This window comes from Cucumis sativus, chromosome 6 (genome assembly GCF_000004075.3).
Source record: "Cucumis sativus cultivar 9930 chromosome 6, Cucumber_9930_V3, whole genome shotgun sequence".
Taxonomy (NCBI): Eukaryota; Viridiplantae; Streptophyta; class Magnoliopsida; order Cucurbitales; family Cucurbitaceae; genus Cucumis; species Cucumis sativus.
The window spans coordinates 15,035,370-15,063,120 of record NC_026660.2 but is presented as its reverse complement, the minus strand read 5'-3'; the positions used below and the strand labels follow the sequence as shown (position 1 = coordinate 15,063,120).

Genomic DNA, 27,751 nt, shown 5'->3' with positions numbered 1-27,751 from the left:
TTTATTTTTTTTAATTCCATCCTTTTCTATTGTTATATTCATTTAATATTTAGATTCTATCAGATTAAATCATAGAAAATACTTTTGAACTTCAATAATACCAATACCCTCGGGCCTTATTTTAAGGGGGGGAAAAGGTTCAAATGTATTTTTTTATAATAATTCAAAAAGATACCTTAACTTTGAAGTTATCTTAGTTAAGAAATAATCAGTTTGTAAACTACTCTTTATTTTTATTTAATTTAGATACTCTCATCTCATTTGTTTTTAATTTGTTCCATTCACAATTTCTCCAAAGTTCTGATATCAAAATCTTCTTTCCAAAACAATGAATTACCAAATACAAAGGGCCAACGAAGGAATAACATCTTCGATCTACGAAAATATTCTTAACAAATCAAAGTAAATAAATTAATTTTAACTAGAAAAAAGAAAAAAAAAAAAGGCAACAAACCGCTGCAAATATGGTAATGCACAACCAAAACAAATAGACAAATTTCAAAGTTAGTATCAAACTTATATTAATTTTACTAAATATCTTGAAATGCATTTCGGATTATCAAATTTTGATAGTTTCTTACCTCATACATTTGCTCGAGTATGTGATATCTTCTCTTTGGATGTGATAAGAAAAAATAATTGGCATACATATAAATGATGTAAGTGTAAAGGTAAGAAAACTTGTCAATATTTAAATCTTAAGAAAACTTGTCAATATTTAAATCTTAATTTAAGAGATTTAACTCAACTAGAAGAATCAAATTTTACCCAATAAAAATGATAACAACATAAATGGTAAGTTGACCTATTTTTACATGTTTTCATCAAAATTCTTGTTATGTTATTGGTGTAAGAGTTGACTTTTCTGAAGAATATCATTTGGCAAGAAGACAGAAAGAAGATTAAAATTCTTGTTGTGTTATTGGTGTAAGAGTTGACTTTTCTTAAGAATATCATTAACTTTGGCGAGAAGACATAAAGAAGATTCAAGATTGCCTAAAACTACTTTTCATACCAAGAGGACAATGAAAATTTATGTTCTTATAGTTGTCACTATGTTTTTTGTACAATTAGAGGAAGGGATAACCACGAACCTCATAATCTCTAACAATGATCTCATTTGTGGGATTTTCATAAAAAAAAATATACTATATTAATTTATTGACGTGTAGATATGTCATGAAATATTAAAATGTCGGGTTCAAAATTAATGAATGGAAAACAGGAATTGTAAAATGAAATATTTTGATAAAAGATTATAATTAATTATTGGGTACACCAACACAAAAACAAACAGAAAGCAGCCCATGTGATTTATTTGTCTCCTTTCCTATCAGAATCATAAAAATAAATACTTTGTCCATAATATTTTAATTACCAACATATCCATGCAAAAGTTTGATTGATATATATATATATATATAATTGGGGATTAATTGATTTCAGTAGCCACGATTCTCTTCTCTTATTGAAGCTTAGTTCTGAAGTATTTAATACTTTCGGTCCTATTTGCTGGCAACCCCCTCAATTTGCATACTATTATTTGTTTTCTTGTGAGTGCCTAACCACAAATCCTTTTATTCCTTTTGTAGTTTCTTCTCTTAGTTTATGATTGTCAGCAACACAACCCTATTTTGAATTACAAATCTCAATATTGCTTAATTTATTACTTTATCCTTTTCTTATATTACACACAGATTTAGTTCTTTGTTTGGCACAAATAAATTATGGCGTGTAATGGTTGGATATTGATGATTCAGGTAGAATTGATTCTCTAAAATTGATTTTTAAACCATCAATCAATTTATGTTTACTATCACACTTTTTTAAGTGGTTTTTTATACTTAAGAATTTATTTTCAATCTTTGTGTTGGGTTCCAAAATTTAACTTACGGTTAACCAATTAGTGAATTGTAGTTTTTATTTGAGAAATAATTATGGTAAAAATCTATTTTTATTTATTTGTTGTTAAATTCTTATATACATTGTTCATATATAAACCGTTTATTTATAGATATCGAAAGAAAATTCAAAACATATATAATTGTTTGTTTTATAAACAATTGAATGATATACAATGTGTTTGTTATATTTTGTTCAAATATTTAAAATTGACAAAAGCTAAATTAAATAACCATTTTGGGAGAGATGGACTTGAATCACCTGACAAAAATCGCAAACCACTTAATTTCTCCAAAATCAATTTGAATGATTTTGTGTTTTTCTAAAATCAATTTTAGTTAATGCCAAATACCATCATTTGAAGAAAAAATTATCTTGACATAAGAAAAAAAAATGATTTTTGACAATCTCAAAACCACTCTCAAATACACCCATTAGTAGTAGAAATGTTAGAAAAAGTGAACAAAAAATGTAATAATAAGTGAGAAGATAGAGATACTTTCGTAACCAAAAAGTAAAGTTCACATTGATATGATATGCATAGTGTGAGTATTGTTTAAGATCATATTTTTGGAATAAAATCCACTATGAGCAATCATGAGATAAGTGAAAAGGAATGAGTAAGAAAGCCCTCCACACATTAAACCAATATGCATTAGATACATTATTTGGATTCTTTATTAGAAATTTGTCTCAGTGCAAATTTTGATAATGTATTCATCGTATTGCAATTTATTTTTTTTTTAATTTAAAAGATGTAGAATTATATTTTAAAAAGACAAACGAGAAACTTAAGAAAGTATTTTGGTGTTTTTTATATTTGTTAAACTAAACTAAAATATATCATATATATATATATATTAAATTATATGATACTACAGAATAAAAAGTATACAATTTGTTAAACATAAAGCATGCTACTAAATTAATTTATAGTGATTTATATTCAATTTATTTATAGCGGATAACTATTTTATAATTCATTAATATATCACGAAGCACATTTCAAACAATTATTTAAATTGAAATCTAATTTCAAAGGTCCTATTTGGTAATGACATGCATCATAATGATTATATGAGTTGAAATCTTATCTAAATGAAGAATGAATTTTTTAAAAAAAAAAAAATTGGTAGTTAACAAAACTTGAAAACTAATAAATGAAAAGTGAGATTTGTAGGCTTAATTTTCAAAATTCAAAGTTGAAAAGGATACCAAACCGAATACATACATATATCTCATAAAATCCTTTCATGTTTTCATTTTTGATTGTAAGGTGCAAACCAAACAATGGGTTGAATATTTGTGAGTTAAAGTAACAAAGTTTAGTAAGATTACCTTTATGAAACAAAAACCATGTGTCCAAACTTGTAATATGTAGCAAAATATGAGTTGTTACATAGCATGAGATTGAGAATAGCTAAGACTCTAATTGGATTGGAGATTATATATTGGGTGTAGTTTAATGAAGTGCAGAAAGAGAGACAAATATAAGCTGGTTCTATTATTATAAAGTGTTCATACATACATACATGCATATATATATAAATTAATGTGATATTCCGTGAAGAGAGGTTTGATTGAATGGCCAATCCAATTCTGTTCGTTTTGGTCGTTTATTTGGTTGTATGTACATATATATATGTATATATTATATGTATAGTTGGTTGGGACTTGGAATTTGTTAGTTTATGTATTGTATATAATATGATATTGTATTTGATTGGATAATGGATATATAAACCACATGCACTTTTCAGTTTGTGTCTCATTCTACCCAAAACCAATTAGGATACCATTATTACACATGGAAATATGTGGGCTCTATACCACGCCCTTTACTATATTTTGTTTCTATATTAAATTTACCATATGTTTTATTTTCACTATTATATACTTTGAATTTTGTTTTCTTACACATCACAAGATTATTAGTAAATACATGAGTAGATTTGGATGGACTACAAAATAAAAATAAAAAAGGGAAAGTAGTGGGTGTGTGTGTTGAGTGTTGGGTGTTTAGTGTTTAGTGTTTAGTGTTTAGTGTTTAGTGTTTAGTGTTTGAATTAAAAATTAATATTGTAAATGTAATGAAGGAAGAAAAGAAAGAGAATTAATTTGTTTGATAGTGAAAGCCAATGAGGGTCAAGCGCGTGGGGCATTCCAATTGGCAACCGCGGCCCCCACTCCACTCTTCCTTTCATATTTATTTTCTATACTACGTTTTGTACTCTAAACTCACGTAACCAGTCATCCATACCTTTTTATTTGTACAAGAAATTAAGTCCCTATCACTTTATATATGACTAAACAATTACAAATTTGTTATAAATTTCACTTAATACATTTGTTATCACTAAACATTCTAATATTATCAAGTTGAACCAATTATCAATCAATTACAAATATAGTTACCAATCAAACTCCTTAATTTCATTTTAATTAAAATTAAAAAAAAAAAAGGGTTGAAAAGGTGACCTTAAAAAAATTAATAACAAAAAGGTCCATTATTTAGACCTGTAAAAAGAAACAAATAAATAACACTATGTAAAATATTTAAATTAGAATAAACAAGCGGATGATATTACAAGCAATGACAACGTTTTCAAATAATAATATTTAAACATGTTTAATAATTTTTTTCTCACCAGAATTAAGCATATTTTAATGTATCAAAGTCTTATTAATTTGATTGAAATGATGGAAGATGATTTAGTTATATATATATATATATATATATGATTGAAATCTAAATATTATTTAGTTTTATATATATGTTTGAAGAAATAATAAAAGAAGACAAAAGAGAGAATATTAAAGAGAGGATGGAGTTGGGGCCGGGGGTGGTTGTGTTGAATATAAACGTTTACTTCCTTTTTCAAACCCATCCTTCTCTAATCCTCCACTTCTAATTCACACTTCATTTCTTTTCATATTTACATTTAACCATCATTTTCTTTACAAAAATGCTTTTACTTGTTTTTCACATTCCCAAAATTATTCTAACACACTTTCTTTTTTATTTTTTCAATAAATTAATTATGAGAGTATTTATGTATGCAAACCATACCTTACTTCTTATGTCTTAACTCTAAATTTATCCACTTAATATTATTTTAACTCTTTTTTCTATATAAATTAATGCAAATATGTTTCACTTTAATAATAATAATACACATATATATGATGTTGAGATCTACCAACCATTTTATTTTGTAATTTCCTTGATTTCTTTTTAGTATTACTACTATATATTAAATAACTAATATAAATATGACAATTACAACTAATTAATTAAATTCACATCATCAAATCATAATCATATATTAATTCATCTTCAATGAAAGAGACAAACAAAATTGTCCCAATTCAAAAGGATCAACACATAGCGAGGGTTCATCATTAGAAAAATGGTAAATATAATAATGATCATTAACCCTTTGTAAATTTTATATTAGGACAAAGCTTAATTAAACATGCTTTTCAATGTGTCTAACAATTAAAATAATATTTAAAATAAGGCAGGGATTGAGTTTTTGACATTATATACTAATAACCACTAAGTTAAAAGATGTATCCATTTTCATGACCAAAAGTCACTTCCATTCATTTGGTATGAGACCTCTTATGTTGATACCAATAATAGCAAAGTCAAGTTTGTTGTGTTGTTATATATAGACAAGCAATTGAAGATATAAATATAATTTCAAAATCAAATATGATAATATCTTGTTTTCTTCCCATTTTTTTAACCATGAAGAATATTGGTTTTTAAGATATGATATTATTGTTTTAGTTTTTGTAAATAATATTTATTGTTTTAGCTATGAAGGTTGAATAACTTCATAACTATTTTTTCAATTCACTTTCTTTTTTCTTTATTACATATCTCTCTACCTAAAATAATCCACTTTATTTTTTCTCTCGTCTCGAAATAGAATAATTTCATCTTAATTGACAAAAAGAGAAAAATGTTGAAAGAACCAACCATGAGGTTGATGTCCCTTTCTACAATAATTGAAATAAAAACCATCACTAATTTTGTCTCTCTCTCTCTCTTCACAGTTCACATATCAAATCAAATCAAATCAATTTTCCTTTTTTTAAAATAAAATTAAAAAAAAAAACAAATTATTCAAGTTTCGAATAAATCTAATTTAGTAGCCCAAGTTTGTTGTATAAAATAATTTCTTTTTCACACTCCCTAATTAAAGCCAACGTTACAACAAAAAAGGGGGAAAAAAACATATAGTTAAATTATTTGAGTGGCACATATCAAAACATAATAAATCCAAGCTAAACTTGATAACATAACATCGGTGCCCTATTGTGTATATATATAACATATAATAAGTAATATAAAAAAGTAATACAGTAATTCACACTTAATAATAAAAATACTTTAGTTACTCTTCTATTTGTGAATTTGTTCTAAAATTTATATAAAATGTAAATATAGGAGATAAAGAAACCAAAATATCACCAAAAGTATTACTTAAGAAATAATTTGTCATATAAAACATTTTTTACACACATTTTAGCTCAATCTAACTCCTAAAGTATTTTTCCTCACAATTAATTTATCCTCCTGAAAGGGCATGTCATGTCAATAGGTATCTCTCCAATTTTCATATAAGAACACAAACCATATGTGTGACAATTCATGCAAAGCCAAATTTAAATAAACAGTACAAGTAGTTAACTTACTATTTCTTCCCTAACAATAATTCATGATATTTGTCCACGTTAATTAAGGCAATATTAAAAAAGTATCAATTATTTAGCCTATCATCACATCTCATCATGATTTATCATATTGTTTAGAAACAAAAAAAAAAAAGGTTAGGAAAATAAAGAGTCAATATTTATATTTTTCAAAAAGAAAGAAGGAAAGTAAGAAAGAAAGAAAGAGAAAGTGTTGATTATTTGAAAATGGGAAGGGAAGGGGTAATCATTTGGAAATGTCATATCTTATTTATTAATGCGCGTGGTTACACGCTCGTTTTAGTGGGGCGTGGTTCTGTTAATTCAGTTATTTTTTTAAAAAAACAAATTTAAATATAAAGAGATGCCATTAAATGTAAGGGAACCCCAAGTTTTTTGCAACTTTCTTCTTCCATTTTAATTTCATCCTTTGGTTTTCTTTTTTTTAATCTCAAAAACTTTTATCTTCTGCTTCATTATCACCAACTTTTTCAAAACCCCTTTTCCATTTCCATTTTGTTCTTAAAACATATCTCTACTTCACCTTTTTAAGAAAAGAAAAAAAGAAAAATAAAAGTTGTTTATGATTTGTTGCTTACATGTGCGCTGTCTTCCTCTCCTCTCCATCGGTTCATAATATATATGAACTTAACCCTTTTTATTTCTTTGTCTTCTTCTTTTCGCCATTAATGGTGATATAAAGCTTTGGTTTTCTTTTTTCTGTATATATAACCATGTAAGTTCATGATCACAAAGTTATTTTTTGGGGGGATTCCTCTTTTTTCATTACCATACGTAAATGGGGTTTCCTTTCTTTTTGTCTTTTTTATTATTTTGATACCAAGAATCTGGTTTCTTGGATTTTCTTTTTTTCTTTTTTTCTTTCTGAGGGGTAAATGGGAGAATGAGATTTGGTTTGTTTTGATTGGGAATTTTTGCTTTTAGGATTCATAAGAGAGAATTGGAATGAGATTCAAGGAACCAAAGGACAGAGCTTTGATAAGAGCTTTTCATTCTTCTTTAGTTTTCTTTGGCCGGTTTTTTCAATAAAAGTGATCATCGTGGACCAAAAATGAGATGTTTCTATCTGGGTTCTTGAAGAAAGAAAGTTTAATTTGGTGATTGAAATTGGAAAAAGAGGAGAAAATACGTTGATTTTGATGTCGGAATCAAACAGAGTGCCGCCTGCGGCGGCGGAGACAAGTTTGCCGAGGAAGAAGATGACGAAGCAATTGACGGGAAAAAGAGACGACACTCCATTACATTCCGCTGCGAGAGCCGGAAATCTAACGGCGGCGATGGAAATTTTGACGGACACCGATGAGATGGATTTGAGAGAATTACTGGCAAAGCAGAATCATTCCGGGGAAACAGCGTTATACGTGGCGGCGGAGTACGGATACGTTGATTTAGTAAGAGAATTGTTGAAATATTACGATCTGGCTGATGCTGAGATCAAAGCAAGAAATGGATTTGATGCTTTTCACATTGCAACAAAACAGGGCGATTTGGGTATGTTTAATTTAATTTCATCTCAAATTTCTGTCTTCTTACCATTGAAATCGGACTTAATCAAAGCAGTTCCTTATTGCAGAGATATTGAGAGTTTTAATGGAGGCCCATCCGGAATTATCCATGACTGTCGACATATCGAACACGACCGCATTGCATACCGCAGCGACGCAAGGCCATATCGAGATTGTGGACTTTCTATTGGAAGCCGGTAGCGGTTTGGCTACCATTGCTAGAAGCAATGGTAAAACTGCTCTGCATTCTGCTGCTAGAAATGGACATTTGCATGTGATCAGAGCGCTTCTTGCGAAGGAGCCGATCGTGGCAACACGAACCGACAAGAAAGGACAGACCGCACTGCAAATGGCGTCGAAAGGGCAGAACCTTGAGGTGGTGGAAGAGCTGATCAAGGCGGATCCATCCTCTATAAATATGGTTGACAATAAAGGCAACACTGTCCTGCATATAGCTGCAAGAAAGGGCAGAGCTGAGGTATTTCAATGAATTTCCAATCCTTTTTTCTATTATTTCCAAGGTGTTTCGGGACGAATTCAGATTGAAATTTCATGTTTACAAACATTGTAAAGTGATAATTGAGATTTGTAGCTTGATCCACAATAGAAATGTTAACAAATCAGCAATCAAAGAAACATAAAATACATAAACAGTAGAGAAATCATGAATTTACGTAGTTTGCCAATGATGTTCCTTTGTTAAAGGGAGAAAGAAACATATAATACAGATTCAAAGATCATTTATATATCCAACTCAGTCTTAGGTCTAAAATCATGAATAATATCAAAATGCTAAGATAAGAAGCACCTAACAAAACTTTTAGTTGCAATAATTCATTGTCATTGCTCTGTTTCCCATAGAAACATTAATATATGATCTTGTTCTTGCCTTTGTATAAAGATATGTATAAGATAATTTTGGCTATTCTTTGTGCAGATTGTTAGAATGCTTCTCAGGCACAGTGAAACGAATACGAAGGCGGTGAATAGGTCGGGGGAGACAGCTCTAGACACGGCAGAGAAAACAGGGAACCCGGACATAGCTTTGACTCTAAAAGAGCATGGTGTACAAAGTGCAAAAGCAATCAAACCAGAAGTGAAAAATCCAGCAAGAGAATTAAAGCAAACAGTAAGCGACATAAAACACGAAGTTCATTACCAATTAGAACACACTCGACAAACCCGAAGACGAGTCCAAGGAATAGCGAAACGCCTAAACAAAATGCACTCCGAGGGCCTAAACAATGCCATCAATTCAACAACTGTGGTTGCTGTTCTTATAGCCACAGTAGCATTTGCAGCCATTTTCACAGTCCCTGGTCAATATGTGGATGATCCAGAAGACGTGCCAGAAGGTTTTTCCCTGGGCGAAGCGAATATCGCCCCGAAAGCTCCATTTATAATCTTTTTCATCTTTGATTCAATAGCCCTTTTCATATCACTAGCTGTTGTGGTAGTTCAAACTTCAGTTGTGGTTATAGAAAGCCAAGCCAAGAAGCAAATGATGGCCATTATAAACAAGCTAATGTGGCTCGCTTGCGTGCTCATCTCCGTCGCGTTCTTGGCACTTTCGTTTGTCGTTGTCGGAGAGCGCGAGAAATGGCTCGCCATCGGTGTAACGCTCATTGGAACAACCATAATGGCTACGACATTGGGGACAATGTGCTATTGGGTAATCAAACATAGAATTGAAGCATCAAATCTAAGGAGCATAAGGAAGTCTTCAATGGGAGGAAGCAGATCAAAATCTTGTTCCCTTTCAGTCATGTCTGATTCTGAGATACTTAACAATGAGTTCAAGAAAATGTACGCAATTTGAAACTAATTTCTTTTTCCTTTTTTTCCCCCCTTTTTAATGACCCTCAAGAGAGTTTTTGGGTTTTGGCAGACAAAATTTTCTTACACCTTTTTATGGAGATGATGATGATTGTACCATCTTCATCTTCTACAAACTGCTCACTGAAATTTCTCACCTATATATAAGAAAAAAAACTTGATTTGTACATATATTATTGATGAATGCCTTCAAAAAATCATGATTCTCTATTTTGTTGATCTTGATCATAAAGTGATGAATTACCTTATTAGAACCTTAAGGAGAAGTGTTAACATCAATGAAAAAACTTAGGGGACAAAGTGTCCGTCTCTTGGGATTTGGATTTGATTTCTAGTTGGTTTCTCGCTTATAGTCTTAACTTGAGTTCTTCATTACACCTCGATTTGAATCATAAATTTTAAGATTTATATTTGAACTTAGACTTTCTATTAGATACTTACTTTCAAATGATATTAATATTTATTAATTAATTTAAAATAATAATGAAGTAAAAATTTAAAATCAATTTTTTAGTACAATAATTTAATACTGAAAAATTTAAATATTTCAATCTCAAAGATCATGTCAATTATAGTTGAACTAAACTCGTTTTGAAAAATTTTGAAATTATTTTAAGTGGTAATGAGAAAATTGTAAAACTTAAATAACTTCCATCATGTTACTTGTTTTAAATTGATGCATAGACATTAGCACTAAAAAGTAAAAGCACTTGATAAAAAATTGATGAGAAGTACATATCTTGAAATCTAGAAATCAAATTATAATAAAATTCAAACATCAATAATAAAAGTGTATCATTTTGAAGTTTGAGATCAAAATTAAAATCAAACTCAATTTAAGAACTAAAAGTGTAACATTTTGAAATGTGGAATCTATATATGACATGCAAAATAAAGCGGAAAGTTAAAAACCAAAAAGGCATTTTAGGCTAAAACTTAAAACATAAACCTTTTTATGAAAATGTGGTAGGAACATATGAATATTGGATGTGGAAGAAAAGAGAAGGACAAATAAGTATAAGCCAAATCTCGTTGATAGAAAATCTAGACAAGGAAACCCACATGACCTTCATGTGCTTTCCAATAGTAAATTTATAATTTTAGAGAAGAAAATGGAAAATGGAAAATGGAAAATGGGGGAGAACTCAGCCACAAGGAGGCCCAATGCCACTTGTTTTCTCTCTCCCATTCTTTATCTTCTTGAGCTCATGATTCTTTGTTAGGAAGACGACCCATAACAATTACTGTTAAAACGTTGGATGAGTCAAATAAGTATGTAAATCTGACAGCACAAGGCAGGGTTAGAAATGTGCACTACTCTGCTCTTATCATTACAACGAAATAAATTTGAATTTCCATTTGTTAAAAATAAAAAAATTTTAAAAAACCTAAAAAGGAAAGCTTGGAATAATTTTCAAACCACAGTTATATAACTTGCTACGATATTTTTGAATGCATATATGAAATGTTTTGAGAACATATTTACAAATATATAGTAACACAAAATCAAGAGAAAAAACCATGAAGGCCGAAAAATAAAGCAGGCCTAATGATCAAATATATCACGAGGAACAAAGAGAGCACTAACCATTGCATGATACAGTTTCTGTTTTTTGTAAAGGAGAAAAAACGGCTTATCACAATAACAAGGGCCTATATGATTGATTGCAAATACCAGATTAAGAAGAAAGCATCAATTCTACAAACAGAACTAGAGCTAACAAGAGGGGGGGAAATTCCACAAACTTTATACATTCAAGAAAAAAATATTTTGAAACTAATGTTGCGATAGAACTGGTCTCTTTTCTACCATCTCGTAGTGGAGAACGAAATTATCCTGAAGGCAATGGACATAAGATGATCAATAAGAATGGGGGCCAAAGGTATGAAAGAAACTTCAAAGATAATTATTGGCAAATCCACAAACCTTGCGGACAGTTTCAAATGTGTGAGGGTCGAAACAGAGATACGATCCCCTTTCGTATGTGCTAGTCTTCACAAGTGGTTCCATGTTTGAGACTCTAATGAACCAAAATCGATGTTCTTTGTGATAAAACCAGCCTCTATTATAACTACCAAAAAGTAAAATAAAATAAAATAAAATGTAGGCTGCAACCATTAGGGAAAATTCTACCCAATTTTAAGACTTTGGTGAGAGTAAGTCAAATAATACGAGGGGTTAGAGCTTACAGTTCATTCGCAGCATACAACTGAGCTTCATCTTTTGGCATGCTGTGGAGACACAAAGAGAAAGCAGACTTATTATGTACAGCAAAACGAAAGTGGAGGAAAAAGAAGTGTGTAAAGTTATTTAAATTTACCATACCTGAAAAATATATAAAACAGCGTCTCCAGAGTAAATTTTGAGAAATACCCTTGCTGCAGTTGCCAAAAAAATTAATAAGTTAGCAAGTTTCACATGCGAACTAAGAGACGGATATGAAAGGTGAAAAAGGCTCACGTGTAGTGAAGCTGGGGGTTTAATAACATAGCATTGAGGTACATTGAAATCTGGATCACCCTTGGCAGGCTCATCAGACCATGGGGAGCCAAAAGTCTTGTGAAGGTTATCTGCTGAATTCAAATTTAATCCTAACGTGGTCAAATCAATTCCGAGTGCAAGGGATGCAAGATCAGGATCACTCAGTCTTATCACACTTAACAAACCAAGTAAACCAAACGGATCCGGAGAAGATTGAGCTGCCTGCAAAGATTTCATGCCCTGATCTCTAAACGACTGGCTAACACCTGACATGTGTTGCAAACGAAATTGAGATTGACCATGATGCTGCTGATGCTGCTGAAGTTGGTCGTAACCCATTCCAGAAGCTGAATTAGGAGAACTCAGAGGTCTTAGACCAATACCAGGAGGCCCACTAGACTGCATCAATAATGAAAACTATCAATGGAGAAAACATTTAATATATGTAGGCTATAAGCATTTAATCCCGTTGAATCTTTTTAATACATGAGAATGATTGACGTCAAAAGGTTGAAACTTGAAATTGCATGGCATTTAAGAAAAAGAAAGAGTTGAAATATTCTAAAAAGCGACAGTTTCATTCCTTATGTCTGCAAAGTAAAAGTGCAAATATAAGGGACTAGAGCAATAGAATAGCACACCTGCTGGTGATAAGATGCAGCATGTGAAGATGGAAATATATCTGATCCGTGTAAATGGAGGAGATCTTGATTATTTGCAGGTGGAAAGGAGACCGTGCTGTTACTGACGGCTGAAGAATGCTGTTGCTGCTGCTGGGGTCGATGCGAATAGGTGCCCCCAAGGTTAAATCCAGCAGACCTTCCAATCTGAAGATCAAAACAATGGAAAAGTTGATAAACACCCCATCGCCAAATGATGAAAGTTAGCAAAAGATTGAGTAAAATGAGTTCCCACAGAGAATTGCTGAGACTGCATCATAGGCACAGAATTTTCATGTTGATCTTTCTGATGAATGTCCATACCATAATCAGCATTGCCACCTGCATAAGATCTAGAATTATAATCAATGATAGAAAGTGTCCTGTTTTATATCCAAAGTAAGCAACAGGTTAACATTTTTTTTACAAGTATATCCAAAGAAAGCAAGAGACATCTGTCATGCTATAAATTTGCAATCCAAAGAGACAACAGAAACAATAATCCTAACTCTCTACAAAGAAGCACCTGAGCTTAATAATTGCAAGTTGCAACCTACTCAAAAAACGAAATCTGAAATTCTACTCCATCTATTCAGCAATTATCCAAGGTCAACTAGGATATTTCCAAATAATAGTTCTTCAACATTATCATATTTCTTTTTTGAAAAATAGGGTAGAGTACAGAAAACAAAGTTTTGGCTTATGATTTACATGAATGAAGCCTACTAGGTAATGCAAAAAAAGGGATTTGCACCTTTAAATCTCGGTAATGCTGGAAAGTCCTCATTCTGAATACTGAACTCTTGGTTTTGTTGAACAATAGGACTAAGGCCCTGCTTCCTCAGTGAACCTGAAACAATTGCATGACACTCCCTATAAGACAAAACTGGCAGAGAGTGGAAAAAACCCAACAATATCTAGTAACTAACTTAATTGCCCCTGAGGCCCTCCTGCAGAACTTGGACGACTTGTTAACTGTGGAAAATCATTAATGTCAAAAGGAGAGTTGTCGTTGGCGTTCACATCATTCAACATCCCCAAAGAATTCAAACTATTCACACTCTGCATGTGGTTTTGGGAAAGGGGACCTCCAGCAGTGGGATAAGAATTACCCAACATAGAAAGGACCTGTTGAGATCCTGAGGCAAGAACATGTCACTAACAACAAAATAGCCCATAACATTTTCAACTAAAATATAGCATGAATACGGATGTGAGCATAAACATAACATAGTAATGAAAGCATTTCCATTTTCTGGTCAATGTAGCCTCAGAAATACGATATTTGTAGGAAAAATGTAAAATAGCTCATTCATGAAAACATAATGTGCACACTTCACAACATAACGGATTAAATTCACAATATAACGGATTAAATCATAAATAGCAAATACATAACACAAAAATAACAGTATGGAATAAAATAGTACTGCATGATTACGGAAAATGAGTTGATACAAACAGAATGATTCATCTCAAACAGAACAAAATGATTCATCTCAATTACGCTAATTATGCTAGCATCTAATACAAAGTTTTCACATTTGAGCAAAAGGAGTATAAAAGAGAGGATATGGCATTCTCCCACTAGCTAATATGTAGTTTAATTAAATTATTAATAAAGCAATAGTCAAATTACAAGATAGCGACTCAGTAGCAACAAAATCACAAAATAAATTTGCAAAGAATACCACCATTATTGACATATCTAGATACCCATGCAGTGGTTAGAGAACCAAGTACAGAATATAAATCTTACTATCAGAAGCTGGCCAATTAACATAAATGCAAAAATTTGTCCACAAATTCAAGGGATCATACCTTGTGGTAGCACACCACTCATTAGACGGTTTTGTCCTTGGACAGTTAAGCTTCCTGATCCACTATTTGCATTCAGATTTAGACGAGAAGCAAGACCAGGTAGTGACAATCCTCCACCTGCTGTTACACTCCTTCCTATGTTGCCTCCACTGACCATATTGCCCATTGAACTTGTGATTCGAGGACCTGCATTTCCCAAAATCGGGGACACACCCAATCCTGGAACAGCATTACGATTACCAATAGCAGCAGAAGTAGACAGAATCCCAGGTATAGAACCGCCAACTGCATTTGTGCTACTACTAAATCCAGGGTTCCCAACAACACTTAGACCTCCTCTACTTGTGACTCCCGAATGCCCATGGGAGCTGCCATGAGACAACTAAATAAGAGAACAAAACAGTTAAAAAATGGAGTAGAAGCACACAGTTATAAGGGTTAGCGAGAGGATACTATGATCAGAAACCAGATAACAAGTCTAATCGTGAACATCATGATCTGGTATCAAGTTTGTAAAGCAACTGCCCATCACTTCTTCAACAAATCTATCAGATAGAAAATGTCTGTACAAAAATTTTTCAAAATAATAAACAAGTATATTCTCCTTCACCAAGCAAAGTGATCATACCTAAATTATGTTATCATACAACAGCTAATCTTTCGTGACCACCATAAAATGCAACTCAAAGAAGTAAAACTGATCTCAGTCAGTAAACATGGCATTCAATGATGGATGAATAGCCTGAGTTCCTGATTATGAAAGATACCTGAGAAAGAGCAACAGGAAGGTTGTTTGATGCAAAACGCCCACTGGAAAGTGTTCCTGTAGGTTGTTGCACCCCACCAGATGGAACACTATTTATCGTTGAATTTCTTGAATTTAGTGCACCTGACATGTTCTGAATATTGAAGCTTCCATGAATGTTATGCAACCCTCCTCCTAGAAATTTAGACCTCTTAAGTTTTATAAATTTGAAAGAAAACTTTAGAAACTCTAGGAACTCTAGGAACATAAACCCACCAGAGTGATGAAAAACAGGGGAGGCTGCACCAGACTGACCAGAAAATGAGGTAGCAAAAGATCGCCCAGTACCATCTGGAAGATTTGAAGTTGATCCATTAAGAGATGACTGCAAAGAACGAGAGCTTTGGAAATTTACAAATCATGCAAATCACAAAATTTTGTAGTAGAATTACAATGGACCAACACAGAACGGAGAAAAAGATAAATCATTAATTACAAAGAATGAATTCAGGTGTAGCCACCAACTTCTACAGAAATGCAAAAGACTATCTCAAAATAAGTAAACAGTAAACATAACAAAAGGCATGCGATTATTAGTTGATTGTTATGAAAATAAGATTAAATCAACATAGATCAACTAGAAATTCAGTAAGAATTAGGGCAAGGATTGGAATTGAATTTCTACATTAGAAAGAACTAAGTTCTTACATAACCAAAAAAAATAGAGTGGGAGAGCCTTGACTAAGTCAAGAAGCCGGGGGCATTCTGATTTTGTGGAAACCAGGTCTCGCACTACTCGTGAAGTGGCTAGAGGTTTTTCCTATCTAACGATTTCTTTTTCTGATGGGGAGGGAAGGGAATTTTAAATTACGGGAGTTCATGGGTGCCTCCGAGGATTCGAGGTTGGAAAAACATTTGGAATGAGCTCAGGGATCTCTTAAGAGTGTGTGGTCCTTGGTGTGTGGCTAGAGATTTTAATGACATCAAATCAAAGCCCCTGGAGGAAGATATATTGGGTCCATGAGATCGATCAAGAGCTTTACTAATTGATGCAAGCTTTTTCATCCCCTGTTGTTAAATGGGAAGTTTACTCAGGCTAATTGCAAGGCCACTATAAAAATTGATAGATTTCTGCTTTCTAAGGAGTGGATCGAGCGGTATGGAAGCCATAGGTAGTCAGTCATAAGGCCAAAGAGTTATTTCAGATCACTCACCAATTGTCTTAGCTTTAGGTACTCAATGGAGAGGTCTCAACCCCTTTAGGTATGAAATACGTGGCTTGACCGCCCTTCTTTAAAGGCTAACATTTCTTCTTGGTGAAATACTCCAGTCCAAGGGAGGTGGGTGGGAAGGATACCGCTTTATAAGGAAACTAAAAGCTCTAAAAGGTACTCTCACATCTTGAAATAGAGAGGTCTTTGGAGATATAAAAATTAGAAAACAGGAAATCCAATAGAATTAAGGAGATTGATATTAAGGAGGTGGAGGGGCTTATGGATCTTGTCATGAAAATTTTAGAGGGAAGTTTGTTGAAGTGATTAGAAAGGAGAATATGAGCTGGTGCCAAAAGTTGAAAATGAAGTGGGCAAAAAGACATTTCAATTATGTTCCACAAGGTGGCTAATGGTAGAAGAAACAAGAATTGCATATGCCCTTTGATCAAGGACAATGGGGAGCGAACACATAGCGATAAGGAGGTGGAAGAGGAGGTTTTGTCGGTATTTTCAGACATGCTAAGCCCCATCATTAGGCCTAGGACGTTTGGTCAAGGCATTGAGTGGTGTCCCATTTCATCCAAAGAGGGTGAAGAGTTGAAAGTCTCATTCACTGTGGAGAAAATGAAAAAGGTGGTTTTTGGGAGTGATAGAAATAAGTCTTTGGGTCAAAACAACTTCTCAATGGCTTGTTCCAAAGATAACTGGAACATTCTAAAGGTGGATTTGGAAAATGTATCCAAAGAATTCTTTGTAAGATTCATTATGAATTACTCTCTTTCGAAAATATCTATGTGTCTCATTTCGAATAAGGAAGATGCTAAGCAGGTCAAGAAGTTCAAACCTATCGACCATGTAACCAATGTGTACAAGATCCTTGCTAAGGTCCTAGCTAATCATCTTAGGAAAGTGCTCCCTTAAAGCATTTCTAAAGCTCAAGGAGCCTTTGTTGCGAGGAGATAAATTATTGATCAAGCCCTCATTGCAAATGAAGCCACTGAGGATTATAGACCAAGAAGGAGGAAGATGTATTTTTAAATCACCTTTGAGAAAGCTTACGATCATGTCGATTTTGACTTCTTAAACAGGGTGGTGGAAAAGAAAGACTTTGGTTATGAATGAAGAACGCAGATGTGTGGATTTATTAGGAATGTGAATTATTTGATCCTTAGATGGCTCCCCTCAGGGGTCGATCTTAGCCTCTAGAGGCCTGATACATGGGGTCTTTTATATCCTTTCCTTTTCCTGCTGGTAGTGGATATTTTAAGTTGTCTCATTTACAAAGGAGTAGAAGGTGGCATTGTTGAGCCCTTTAAGGTAGGCTCTAAGGAGGTAGCTCTTTCTCACCTTCAGTTTCATACCTTTAAGGAAATTAGGTCTCTTTCTCCTCTGGGTTTCTTGGGTCTTCGTCCAATAGGAAAACAGAAGTGGCCACCCTTTTATCCTTGACTGAGTGTTTTGACTTTAGGCTTGGGAGGAAAGATGTCAAGGTGTGGAGTCCTTCCCCTTCGAAGGGCTTCTCTTATAGGTCCTTCTTTAGGTTTTTGCCTGACCCCTCTCTCGCTATTGAGTCAGTCTTGACTGTTATGGAGGATAAAATTCCAAAGAAAGTCAAGTTCTTTTATTGGCAAGGTTTGCTTGGGCATGTGAACACAAGAGATAGGCTTCTGTGAAAGATGTCTACACTAATGGGGCCTTTTTCTAAATAGTAAAATCTACTTTCATGAGAAATAATGAAAGAATACATTTTGTTGGTGTTGCATCATTTGTCGAAAGGTGAATGGAAAACCTTTAGCACCTTCACTTTGAGTGTCAGTTTGCAAGATTTATGTGAAATGACTCCTTTCAGGAGTTTGGTTTTGCGTTCGTTTGTCAAAGGGATGTTCGTTTGATGATCGGGGAGTTCCTCTGCCATCCACCTTTCAGAGAGAACGACTGTTTTCTTTGGGATTTTGGGGTGTGTGAAATTTTGTGAGATCTTTGGAAGGAGAGAAACAACCTGAGTGTTCGTGGTGTGGAAACAGACCCTAGTGAGGTTTAGTCCTTAGTGAGGTTGCATGTCTCTCCTTGGGCTTCGGTGTCGAAATTATTTTCGTACTATTCTCTAGGCAAGATTTTACTTGGTTGGAATCCCTTTCTCTAAGGGGTATCGTGGTATTTGCTTTTGGTGTTGCATTCTTCCAATTTTTCTCAATGAAAGCAGTTGTTTCTATCAAAAGTAGAAAATAAAAATGACTACTGCAGAGAAACAAGTAATGCATGAAAGTAATGTAGATAGGTGACAGTACATTAAGTAAACCCGACATGGCATGAGGTGAGAGTAAAATAAACTAGGCAAATTTCATTCCTTCGTCGAAAACAGCCCAACACTCCAGTCTTTGAGGAGCCAAAAGATAGAGAAGCTATTTGAAATGCTTTATTGCTAACCAAATTACAGCCTGAAAATAATAGTATAGTGTAAGAGTAAGCCCATAAGTACGATAAAAACACCAAAACTAAACCCAATGTGGCTGCAGAGCCAGTATAATATGAAAAACAAGGAGTACATATATTATACTTCTAACGTGTACAATTCTCAGATTGCTTTTAGAAAAGCGTAGTCACTGTAGTCTAGGCAGCCTCCAAACAAGATAATAAAAGTAAAATGAAATCCAAACCTCCATAACAAAATCAAGGACTGTAACTAGTAAAGTAACGCATATCTATAGAAGCAACCAACGACTCAGAAACTCTTCAAAAATCTTCCAAAGACAAACACGATATCGCCGTCTAACACACAGAAAAAGGTAATTACATCTACTAAAAATGAATGATTATCCCTCAACTAAAACAAATAAACAAAATGAGAATTGTCGTAGTGTTTCTGAACTGATTCTATTCAAATAATCCTTTTCAGAGTAGAACCACAAAAGAAAAGAACTCGAGAGTATGTGAGGAAACCCTTGGAGCAGCATTGATAGATAAAAGGAAGAAAAATAAAGATCGGAAGGCAAAACGAAATGTGTAAATCTGGATCAGAAATGAAATCAAACCTGAAAAGCAGATCGGAAAGACGTCCGGTTGAGAAAGAAAGATCGTAGTTGTGTGCCCTAATTGAGAAGAGAGAGGATGAAGAAAGTCGGTATGCGACGGTGATGGCAGCGGCGAACCGTCTTCGTTGGCCTTCGGCTTTTTTTTTCACTTTTTCCCCTTCGTTTTGTGATTGGTGGTTTTTGTGGACCTAAAGCCTAAAGCCCTTTCTCCTTACTTCTTCTTTCTTCTTTGGCCCATAATTTGGCACCCACAACCAAAACTATACTCCCTTTCATTTTTATTTTTAACAAATAAGATTACTATTAAACCTATACCTTTTAATTTTATTTATATATATATATATTTATTTATTGTTTATTTTACTTTTAGTTTCCGCTCGAAATTTGATTTTATTTTAGTCTTTCAACTTAAAAAGTAACTATCCTCGTACTCCTTATAAATTAAAATAAAACGACGAAGATGAACCAAAGTTAAAAATAGAGGAATCAAAATGAAGATATTGAAAATATAAAGAATACTAATCAACGTAAAAAATACACGAACCAAAATATTATTTACACATTTTTTTATTATATTTGAGTACAACTGTAGGAGGATGATGGAGGAAAACTAAAAAACAGAGAGATAAGCTTTTATTGTGAGGCTTATGACTCCTTGTTTAGGTCGGAGACGAGGAGGGAATAGAGAATGGGAGAATACAATTCCTATCCCCATTATTTGTATTTACTTGTTTTTATTATTATTTTACGTGTGTGTTTATATATGTGCCTACAAAAATACTTTTACCAACTTTTATTATTGTTGTCTTCTTGTAAGAATGAATGTGGTAGATAGAATATTTCAACTCTTTATAATTTGTTATTTGGAAATATTGCTTTAAATGAAAACATACCCAAATATTTTCAAACATAAATAAAATTTTCAATGGGTTGAGATTTTTTTATTTACTATTACTATATTTATAAATAAGTTGATCCGTTTATCACGTACGAAAATAATCTTAAAATTATATTGCTTTTTCTTTTATAGATGTCACGGATAGTCTAAAACTTTTCATAAATAATTAAATAAAAATTTAAAATTTAAAATAACATCAAATCACGAACTAAAAGGGTTAGAAACTTTAAATGTGTTTGAATGGAAAGTTACGTTAGATTAAAGAAAAAACCAACCTATCAAAATCAAAAATATCTTAAAGTATAAAACAAAAGGGAGTTTGAGTTGTGAATGAGGCACGGTATACACTTTGCCATGTAATGGATGGTAAGTTTTCTGTATGAGCAATAACCCCTTCCACTACAAAAAAAAAATCATTTTATAATATATTACTTTGTTCATCTTTTTTTTAAAAAATGTATACATTAAACAACAAGGAAATCTCACAATCCATAGTCAGAGCACACAATAGGACAAAACGCCACACAAAACAAACCAAAGAAAGAAAGAAAGAAACACGACTAAAACAATCCTACAAACAGAGAACATGGCAAAAACAAACCTCAATATAGAGCAAATCAGCATTATCTTTAGGAGCAAATCAGCAAATCAATATTGAAATTAAAGTAGGAGAAAAAAATAGATTGAAGTGAAAGAACAAAAATAAAGTCATGACTTTAGTGAAAATGCATGTGTGTATATATGTATAAAATTTTAAACTAAAATTTGTATAGTAATTACTATAGATTAAGAGGTGACCTCTAAAGATATGTACTAAAATAATTATAATGCATTGACATAAAAGGGAGAAGAAGATAAATTACTTGTAAGAACTAATCCAGATGTGTAACAACCTTGTACATTACTATATCTTCAAATAAGTTAAAGACAAGCATGTGATTATGTAGCCATTTGTTATGAAAATAAGATGAATTTCATTTCAACCATCTAACGAAATTATGCGTTATATATTAACATAACAAAAGAATATTGAACCAAAAGTTAAAATCGGTTATACTACAAGAAATTTACCATTTGCCGATGACAAATATCGTCGGCAAATCTTCAAAAACTTGTCAGTTTTTCTTTTGCCAACGAAAATAAGTCGTTAGCACACACCATCGGCGTAGGTCCATCGGAAGATCCTCCACCGACGATGAAAACATGAACTATCGATGAAATTGAACCAACGAAACTATGGCGACAAGAGAAATTAACCGTCGGCGAAAGGGATATTCGCAATAATTCGTGGGTATATTTTGCCGACGGTGTAAAAATGTCATCGGCATATCCTTGTATTAGCGACAATATTTCTTACCGACAATGTTGATCTGTTACGCCGACAGCTATAACTTTTGTCGACAAATCCATGAAATGTCGACGCTTTTAAAATGATGTTGTGGGCAAAAGTCTATCCTTTAAAATACATATTTTATATTTGTATTATTTTTTCACATTGCTTTTGATCTGTAACTAAGCACAATTCAAACTATAGAAATATAAGAAAATAAAAATGACAAAATCATAAAAAATAACAAAAATTTACAATAAACACATAAATAGTACATAACCACTAATTTGTTTGACATTTCTTTCTTGAAAGTTGAACCTCAAAAACAAATGACACAAAACAATAGAAATATATTCCATATATATATATAAAAAAAAAAACTTTACCTACCTTAACTAAAAAATAAACTTACAATAACAGTTTATATAATTTTCTCTATAACCAAATAAAATAACAACTTACATACTAAATAATTTATAAAACCAAAATAATAACAAAAACAACCAAAATCTAACAACTTTAAAATATAAACACATGTTCATGAACCCCTCTCTACAACGAAAACATAGCAACTTAAAAACAAAACTCCTTAGAACAACTTTACATGACCAAAACAATTACAACTTACAAAAACAAAACTATATTTCATCCTACATCTAATAAAACAAATATACAAAAAACATCTTAATTGCTACCATAACTGCAAGATAGCAACAACTTCAAACCATGATATATGTAAGCAATCCATAAACTGTTAATGTATTACAGTTGCCTACCATAACTGCAGGATAGCAACAAACGTCATAGGAAGAAAATGATAGTGCATAACTATTTTGAGGTTCCTGCTTGTGACGCCATAAATTGCTTTGTTCATTCTTTCTATACATTTCCAATTATATTCTTTCCAATTAGTTAATAAACTTGGGTACTCCCAGAGTGTTCAAGCCTTAAACCTATGGAAACAACACAAAATATCAAAGTTAGTTTTAACTAACTTTGAACCACATGCCCAACATTTTGAATCATTTTGTATTTATACAAATGGGGAACAATTCATGTTTCAAAACAAAATAACTAATAATCATACTTGAATGTAAAATTACAAAAATTAAGCAAAAAAAACATTCATTCCAAACAATATAATCTCACATTCATTTTTTATTTATTTCGTTATTTGACTTATTACTTCTACAATTTACATCCCAATAATTTTTTCAATCTTGCATTCTAAACAAAATGTTATTTATATCTCATAAACCCTAACCCTAAACAAATGGGAGAGATTAACTATACATATAAATGTGTATAAATGTAACTTCAATCTCAATACATATAACTATAATTTCGATCTCAAACACATATACCAACTATAATATCAAAATAATCTACTAAAATCTTATTCTAAAAACATGTAAAATTGAAGTGAATCTATCATTTTTTTTCATATAAAAACATGTAAAAAATATAGGTCTAAGTTAAACTTACTCACGAGAACGGGTGAAAAAATCAACCGACGATGACCTTCCACACTCTGTCCAGAAAAAGAGGGAGCAACGGATGTGCGGTCGTCCAAAAATGGCCAACAAATGAGGGGGGTCGGCCGTCGGTTCGCGTGGCAAGGAAAGTTTGGCTCCGACAGCTGTCCTTGTGTGGGGAAGGAAGGGGTGGGCGGCTGTGTGGGAGGGAGAAAGGAAGAAGAAGAAAGTGATTTGGGGAAAAAATCGTGCATTAGGTTTTTCTTGTTTCAAATGAACCGCCGACGGGTATTTTAATTCCATCGGCATTTGTTCACTTACGCCGATGGTAATATTACACTATATGTCTACATTTGTCGACAGAAAAAAAATATGTCGTTGGCAAAACTTATTTATGCCAACGCTATAAATTTGACCGTCGATGATTATTGCCAATGATAAAATATATCGTTGGCATATGCCACTTTTACCGATGAAATTTAGGGCGTCGGCAAAGGCAAAATTTCTTGTGGTGAACTAAAAATCATAAGATAAACAAAAACTTATTTCTTATAATTTAGGATTTGAAAACAAAACATTAACTAAAATATTCACATTTACATGAATTTGACATCAATCCACTAATATAAAAAATACTACGTAAGTACTAAATTTATTGACTTATTTGAAATTTTACTAATTTAAATATATATATATATATATATATATATATAACAAAATATCAAAATGTTTACCGTTCGTGTAACCAAATAAAAGAGTTCATAAATCCGATTATTTTTTTAAAAATATTATAGTTTTGCATTTTTTTCCTTTCAATCGCCTTTTTCTTTTATTCTTTTATATTTTCTTTAACTGTTATTTGATTCAAAATCGTTTAAAAATCTAAATGGAACAAGATCGTGTACCAAGTAATTACGCACGTACCAAAATAATTGCATGTCAACCGGATATTTTTTTGTATTATTGTGAACATATGAATTTTTTTCATTTTCAAAATTATTTTATGATGCGTAAATATTTGGTTGGTTTGTTTCTTTTAAAACTCATCCATATATATTTATTTATTGTTTTTCACGTGTTTTTTTTGAAAAGCATACGAAAATAATTTGTATTAATGTATGAAACAATGTTCCGTAATAAATATTAAACGATATGAAAAGAAAACGTAAATGTAAAGAAGGAAAGAAAACCGAAAAAAAACAAATAGTTTTTGAAGACACATTCGGTGGCGCAACTATCGTCGGTTACCAAAGAAGAAAAAAAAGTCGTTGATTGTTTATTTATTTAAGAAGTTGAAATTTTGTGTGTTAAAATATATAATGAACGTCCTTTTCAACTGCCAAATCAAACACGTGGCGCACAATTCTTCTTACTCCAATTAATTACATTATTATTATTATTATTATTTAAATTTTCTTTCTCTTTTTGGCTTTTGGTATTTATTTCATTCCCATTCAATTATTTAATTTTCAGTGATATTTTTAAATATGACATTAAATAAAAAAGAAAATAATAATAATAAAGTAAAACTATTTAGAAAAGTCTATCAAATGCTCTAGAATCCATTTAAGCTTTTCTTACCATCCATAATAATTTCTCTATTTCTTTGACTATGTACTTCTAATAAATCTTAATTTTATTCTCCTTTTTACAAATACACTCACATCTTGTGAGCACCAAAAATTACTATCATTATTTAACTCATTTTCATCCAAGTTAAATATTTAGAAATTAAATTTAAAAAGTACTGAAAAGATACGAATCAAAATTGGATAATCGAAATGCACTTTGAATAAGAGTCTTTTCTATAAGGTATTTGTATTTTCTTGAATCCTTACACTTCACAGCTACTTTCTTTTAGCATAACAATTTTTCAACATTTAACTTTGTTTGAATTGATGAATTATCTTTAAGTTGCCTATGATAAGACATTTTTTATATAACATTTTATTAAGAATCATGTTGCACTTTATATAGTTCGTTCAACTGTCTATGATTCAGTTTTTTTCCCCACAAATTTAAGAAGTGTGTTTGGAATATATTTTAAAATGTTTAATAAAGTAATTCATTTTAGAATATGGCGGAATACTGTGTAATAACTAAAATTATAAAAATGAGATTTTTGAAAAATATTATTTTTATAGTCAATTCGTAAGTATATATATATATATATAGCATTGGCAGGTAGTATGAGAGAATTTAAAAAAGAATTATAACAACTCACCCTTTGGTTGATCATGACCTTTCTATTCTATGTATATCCAACTAAAGTTTAATAATGGGAAATAACTTAGTCTCATCTCTAATTCAGCCTGATTTCATTTAATACACATTTTGAATTTCTTGTTTTCACATGCATCACTATATATATAATTGATAAGTAGGCCTCTTTCCACTTTTTTATTTATATAAATAAGTATATTTTTAAAAAAATATAAAACTATATAGGTGACATCTCTTCATTCTTTTGAATTTAAATATCCATACACAATCTTAACACTTCATCTCAATTTATATTTGGTGTAGTAAACAAAAGGAATCAAAGAGGCTAAAATTCGGAGGAATAATCTAATTAAATTCAAAATATTAGTATATATACACCAAAATGTTTTAAAAAATTGTAAATATAATGAAATTTATTAAACTCTATCAATTATAGAAGATTATCATTGATAGATCATCTAACACTAATAGATATAAAAGCCTATCAACATTTTGTTATATTTGTATTTTTAAAAAATGTTACTATACATTTAATTATTATTCTTATAATCGCTTCATATTATAATTACTCAGATTTATAGTTAATTGACATTTAAAAAATAAATAAAAACATCATATTAATGACACTATCCAAAAATTCATTTTCAAAATTTCTTTATCTGGGTTCAAAGAGAAAACATATTATTAGAAGTTATTCTCAAGTATTGTTTTGTTTTTCTTACTTCTTAAACACTATTTTGCTTTTCTTTTTGAAGAATTACTTTTTAACTACGTTAACCAAATTAATACCAATCCAATTAAATGAAACTAAAAGTAAACTTTAGATCAAAATTATTTATTAATTTGTGAAATAGTTATTGTGCATACTTAAATACCTTTTTCCACGTTTGACGGGCATGTATTCATAATCAAATACCTGAGAATTAAATGTTTGTCACTTATTTGATGGGTTTTAATGGAGTATTACAAATTACTGTGTTTGGGGGAAGTAACTGAAAGTCTATATTTTTATGCCTGTGTTTGAGGGGTTGATTTTGAATTAATGGGTTTAGTTAATTTGTTTGATTTTTTTTTATTAATTGTACGTCATAAATTTATTTTATCAAATTTTTAATTGATTTTTTAAATATATTTTTTGTACATCTAATTCAATTTGTTGACTCTATTGATTTTAATGAAAATAATGTAAAAATGATAAATTTTAATATTATATAACAATAATTTTGATTACAGTTGTATTAACATGAATAGTCTAAGTATGAATATTACAAACCATTAACAAAATATAACAAATCATTTAATCGAATGAAATTTACGAAAGTTCTAGTTAAGCAACATTAAAAATTGTCTAATAGGTTTCAAAATAAGCATAATAAAAAAGGTCGTGCAAAAGCGAAAGTCAAATAGAGTTTTAACCATAGTTATAAGTGTTCACACATGCAATGTATTTTAAACCATATTATCAAAAGAAGTCTAAATAAAAACGAATTAAAAAAAAACATTTTTTCTTGAGTCAATCCAAACAAGTTTTTAAGTCTTCTAATTAAAGTGACTAACAAAAATATGAAAAATGTTATTAAACTAAAAATAAGCTATGGTATTATGTGATAGATAATTACATTTCTACTATATTATCAATATATTAATATTTGATTTATACTTGAGATCACCATAGGTAGGTAATTAATTTTCACCTTGAAAAAACATAACAAATTAAATGTTAATTTTGTAAAATGAAAGAAAAAATAGTTTTAAATGAAGAAGAGAAAAGAGATAATTAAAAAAAATGATATAATAACAATTGTTATAAAAAAAACTCCTAAATAAAATAAAAGAATGAAAAAATGTGTATATTTTAAAATATATAAGTGTGATTAAATAAAAAACGTATATGAAATGACTCG

The 27,751-nt window shown here is 31.3% G+C and overlaps 2 protein-coding genes and 1 non-coding gene across 5 annotated transcripts; 2 read left to right on the top strand and 1 right to left on the bottom strand.

Moving 5' to 3' along the window:
* Positions 1-7,059: 7,059 nt before the first annotated feature.
* LOC101213459 (ankyrin repeat-containing protein At5g02620) lies at positions 7,060-10,178 on the top strand. 2 transcript variants are annotated; one of them, XM_004148175.3, is made up of 3 exons: positions 7,060-8,118; positions 8,201-8,610; positions 9,070-10,178. In XM_004148175.3, the coding sequence occupies exons 1-3, from the start codon at positions 7,767-7,769 to the stop codon at positions 9,949-9,951; spliced, it is 1,644 nt and encodes a 547-aa protein (XP_004148223.1). In that variant the 5' UTR covers positions 7,060-7,766; the 3' UTR covers positions 9,952-10,178. The 2 variants fall into 2 exon arrangements, with proteins under 2 accessions (XP_004148223.1, XP_011657244.1); XM_011658942.2 differs by having other exon boundaries at positions 7,976-8,118; positions 8,188-8,610.
* Positions 10,179-11,479: 1,301 nt separating this feature from the next.
* LOC101213694 (probable NOT transcription complex subunit VIP2) lies at positions 11,480-20,116 on the bottom strand. 2 transcript variants are annotated; one of them, XM_011658941.2, is made up of 14 exons: positions 19,922-20,116; positions 19,178-19,327; positions 15,952-16,060; positions 15,698-15,870; positions 14,931-15,312; positions 14,039-14,248; positions 13,864-13,959; positions 13,366-13,451; positions 13,092-13,277; positions 12,430-12,849; positions 12,295-12,347; positions 12,159-12,200; positions 11,896-12,040; positions 11,480-11,805 (listed from the first exon to the last, which is right to left on the bottom strand). In XM_011658941.2, the coding sequence occupies exons 2-14, from the start codon at positions 19,193-19,195 to the stop codon at positions 11,746-11,748; spliced, it is 1,980 nt and encodes a 659-aa protein (XP_011657243.1). In that variant the 5' UTR covers positions 19,196-19,327; positions 19,922-20,116; the 3' UTR covers positions 11,480-11,745. The 2 variants fall into 2 exon arrangements, with proteins under 2 accessions (XP_011657243.1, XP_031743579.1); XM_031887719.1 differs by lacking the exon at positions 19,178-19,327 and having other exon boundaries at positions 19,922-20,115.
* On the top strand, positions 15,952-16,032 carry LOC116404854. The gene has a single exon (XR_004217952.1). It is a non-coding gene; the product is annotated as a small nucleolar RNA snoR35 (small nucleolar RNA).
* Positions 20,117-27,751: the final 7,635 nt, after the last annotated feature.